The 4437-nt window shown below is 43.9% G+C and overlaps 1 protein-coding gene across 1 annotated transcript; it reads left to right on the top strand.

The window, feature by feature from the left end:
* The first annotated feature begins 1541 nt into the window (after positions 1 to 1541).
* Positions 1542 to 3107, top strand: LOC104623886 (chromosome unknown open reading frame, human C7orf25). The gene has a single exon (XM_010291100.1). The coding sequence runs from the start codon at positions 1553 to 1555 to the stop codon at positions 2819 to 2821; it is 1269 nt and encodes a 422-aa protein (XP_010289402.1). The 5' UTR covers positions 1542 to 1552; the 3' UTR covers positions 2822 to 3107.
* The last annotated feature ends 1330 nt before the right edge of the window (positions 3108 to 4437 follow it).

Raw genomic sequence — 4437 nt, 5'->3', positions numbered from 1 at the left:
AGTTCTTCTGAGGTCTTGCGGTTGATAGTGAGGCCGCCTGTAACTCGCAGTTGTGCCGAAAAAGTAGTTCAGTTTGTGGGCTTACTTTCACTGGAAAGCTTGAAGTAAGCTTCATCTTGAAGCCTTTTTACGTTTGTAGAAGTTGAAGCTGCACTGGTGAGAGTTGCCAAAGTAGTAACTGGGGGGTTTTACTCATTGCTTTACATAGAAGAATAAACTCGTGGCAATGGTGAGGACTTGCGGGGGGAACGGCTAATTTCACTGGGCTCTTCTTGACCCTGAAGAGAGTTGGTAGGTCATCTTGGAAGACATTAGGCTTTTTGGTTGAGAAGAAGGGGAAGTCTTTGGTGATGTTGGGTGTTGACTGGGCCAGTAGCGGTTAACGCTGACTGTATGTGAACTTGTGCAGAACGCAAGTGTGATTTCAGCTGCTTGAAGCCAGGCTTCGCAGTTGCGCTGGCAGAGCCTCTTATAGGACCCAGGCTGTGTCCTGTTGCTCATTTTCAGCTGAAGCTGTGTTTGTCTTGCCCTTAATACCAGTTTGCTTCAACATGCAGCTTAGGTAAGAATTACAGGAGCATGTGTTTATACTTGTAGTTGAGAGTCAAAATTGATTAACTTCACTATTCATGGTGGCTATTTACTGCGTGTCACAAAACACAGTATTGTTTGCTTCGGTATTGAATCCTATGTTTTTCAAACCCAGCCCACATTTAGTTAAGTAATTCCTATCATACTTACTTCAGGGAGACATACTAAGTACGGATGCGAAGGAATAGACTTACCAGATGCACCAGAGTAAATCTCTAGATTTCCAGAGAAAACAGAGATTTCCAGGTTTTCTTGATGCTAGAATTATGAATTACAGTCTGTTGTGATGCTGTGTAATGTTGAAACTTTGCCAGGGCTTTTTAAGGCTCATTTACTGAGTTGTGCAATGTAAATTGGAAGCTGTAGAGGACAGAGCTATGCTGCCCATAACTGTAAAATACAATGGGCTTCCTCTACGTTGTGTTGAAATACTTGCTGGGAGCCGGACTTCACTTCAGTTTTTATGTATGTCTGTAAGCATGATGGGTAGCTTTTATATTTTAATGGTAACTGTGGTGAGAGGGACAGGCAAGGTTTGCTTATAGCATTAACAAGATTTCTAATTTTGCACTGGATGGTAACTTTTGCAAATGAGCTGTGAAAGTTGAGATCTCTTTAAGTGACTAGCTCAGTGAAGGGCTCACATGTGGGGGAAAGTCCACAAACTTGCAAAGTGTGTGTGGAGACTTGAATGCTACTGTTCTCCCTTGCTGAGAACTGAGATCTTCTGAGGCTGTAGGTTGGGTCCCCAGAGGCGAAGGAAAGGAATTGAACTCTTTGGTGGGACTTGTGGTGAGGTTCCTGATGCTTGTGCTTGACAATATGGGTAGCTGTTGCACTAAACCTACTGCAAAACTCCACTGTATACTGTTGCAAAGACCTCTTTTGATTGCCTTTATTCTTGACCATGCAATAACAATCTTCTCTTTTGCTTTCACTTGCTAGGAATAATGTTTCCAATATGTCTGTGCAGTCGCTGCTTTCTGAAAGAATTGCTGTTGCCAAAGAATTGATCAACAGAGCAGAGGCTCTTTCCAAGTCCCAGAAAAGGAGAATAGAAGGTGGGGCAAAACTATGTGGCAAACTGAAGGCTGAACTAAACTTCTTACACAAAGTGGAAGCAGGGAAGGTGGCCATTAAAGAATCCCATCTGCAGAGTACAAACCTTACCCATCTCCAAGCCATTATTCAGTCAGCAGAGAACCTGGAGGACGTTGTCAGTGTCCTCCATGTCTTTGCCTATGAGGACAGGTTTGGAGACAAACAGACACTGGTGGTAGATGTTGTCGCAAATGGAGGTCACACATGGGTGAAGGCCATCGGTCGGAAGGCTGAGGCTCTGCATAACATCTGGCTGGGGAGAGGCCAGTATGGTGACAAAAGCGTTATTGAGCAGGCAGAGGACTTCCTGCAAGCAAGCCGTCAGCAGCCAGTGGAGTACAGCAATCCCCACATAATCTTTGCATTCTACAACAGTGTGTCCAGTCCTATGGCAGAGAGACTCAAGGAGATGGGAATATCTGTGCGAGGAGACATTGTGGCTGTGAACTCACTGGCGGAGCCATCTACAGAAAACCAGCACCTTAGTGCCAGCGAATCAGATGAAGAAGGCCCTGAACTCCTGCAGGTGACCAGAGTAGACCGGGAGAATTTAGTGGCCAGCATTGCTTTTCCTACCCAGATCAAAGTAAACGTGTGCAATAGAGTGAACTTGGACATCACTACCTTGATAACCTACGTTTCTGCTCTGAGCTATGGTGGCTGCTACTTCATCTTCAAAGAAAAAGTGCTAACAGAGCAAGCGGCTCAAGAAAGGAGGGAGAGAGTCCTGCCTCAGCTGGAGGAGTTCATGGAGGGGAAAGAGCTCTTTGCCTGTGAATCTGCTGTCAGAGATTTTCAGTCCATCTTGGAAACACTGGGAGGACCTGGGGAGAAAGAGCGAGCTGCGTTGCTTGTTAAAAGAATTCGTGTGGTGCCAGATCAGCCGTCTGACCGTGCCTTAGGACTAGTGGCGAGTTCAAAAATCAATAGCCGTTCTCTTACCATTTTTGGGACAGGAGACACTTTAAAAGCCATCACCATGACTGCAAATAGTGGTTTTGTGAGGGCAGCCTCTAACCAAGGTGTCAAGTTCAGTGTTTTTGTCCATCCGCCGCGAGCACTGACAGAAAGCAAAGAATCCATTGCCACACCTTTACCAAAGAGCTGCCCACCTGATAATGGACTATAAGTCATTACATGAATTAGTCATTGAAATATTGCAGGTGCTGCAGTGGAGGCATTTGGAGAAATAAGGGTCATCACAATACGTTTTTGGGTGTGTATCAGCAAAAACAGTAACTGTAGCAGTGGAAGTGTTCCTCAAAGGACTTGTAATATCTTTACTCAATTCTTGCTTTTTTTTTTTTAATTCAACTGACCATTAATTTATTCACTAAGGTAATAAGATTTCAGTGAAGATTGTTAACTGGCTTACAGTATGTTATTTGGATCCATCCCTATTAAAAAGTTTAGTTAAAGCACAGTTGCCTTTGTGCCCTTGTCATTTTTGTCCTCTTCAGAGAGATTGAAGTCAGCACCTTAGATAGACTTCAGGCTTGACTTCTGTGGATCTTAAATCTTTCTTTCACCTATCCTATTAAACTGAATTCTTTGTTGATTCAGAGGTTCCTCGTGTAGAGACCAATGCCTTTTGGTGTGTATGCTGTTTCCTGAAGATGTGACTAGTAGCCATGGATAGAAAGCACCTTAAGCTTTCCGTCTTCTCCTGAAAGTAACCTCTGTACGAATACCATGTGAGACAGCTTTAAAATTCTCAGGAAAATCAGTTGAAATTGGAGTTTGTTTGCACTGATACGTTGTGCCTCTTGGACCAAACTGGACAGCCAGTGGTAGCAGACCAAGGAGGCGAACCTGCTTCCCTTTTCTCTTAGCCGTTGCCCAAGTCTTGTGGGGTGCAAAATCCAGCTTGAGGCTTTGGATAACAGAATCCTCCTAAACTGAGACAGCACCCACGTAGTTTTTGATACTAGTGTTCGCTCTGCTGAGTAATCACGATGAACTTGAATTTGGCTCTGTTGCTTGTGGATTACCTGAAACAAAGCCTCACTGAGGTCCGTCAGTCTTGGTGTGCTGAAGGAGGAGGAGGTGGCTTGTGGGTATGTTGTTAACAGATACTTTGCCCTATAGTAGAGAAGCTTTTTCACTGGTGGTGTAATTGCTGGTTTTACTCAGTGTAGAATAAACAACAATTGGTTGTTTTTTTTTTTTTTTTTTCTTCCCCCAGGAGGGATTTGCTGTTTTAGAAGTCATTCTAATGTTTTTCTGTATGCTGTAATGACAGCACATGCTGTTTGGTATTAATTTGCATCAGGGTCCTAGTGGAAAATTTTGAGATGGTGAACCTCTTGGCCCCGAGCTATACGTTTTATCAGGTCAGTGAAAGAGATACCTACTGAATATTTTATAGGCTGTTGTTGATAGCATTATTATGCAGCTTACAGTTCAGGCAAAGAACATTCCCTTGACTCTTGCCACACTCTAATTTTCTTCATATAGCACAAAGTAGCTGCAGTTGGTGCCCTTAGGCTCTGCCTATTTCTTCTGTCTCCAGTACTCTGGTATACTCCAGCACTGGTGTAAAGATACTGGCATACCAGCAAAACCACTTTGCATGCCTCTCTCAGCTGAGTAAGCTTAACTCCAAGGAGCAAAAGCGTACTTTTTGCCAGTACAGCTCTTGCTCTGCTGTGTTCTTACTATGCATGTAGAGTAACGTGTTGGGAGTTGTCACCAGCATCTGCATGCTGCCTGTCTGTTACCTATAACTTTTAACAGTGTGGAGGG

The sequence above is a fragment of the Phaethon lepturus genome, unplaced genomic scaffold (assembly GCF_000687285.1).
Source record: "Phaethon lepturus isolate BGI_N335 unplaced genomic scaffold, ASM68728v1 scaffold48397, whole genome shotgun sequence".
NCBI lineage: Eukaryota > Metazoa > Chordata > Aves > Phaethontiformes > Phaethontidae > Phaethon > Phaethon lepturus.
This window is presented reverse-complemented; position numbering and strand designations above follow the sequence as displayed.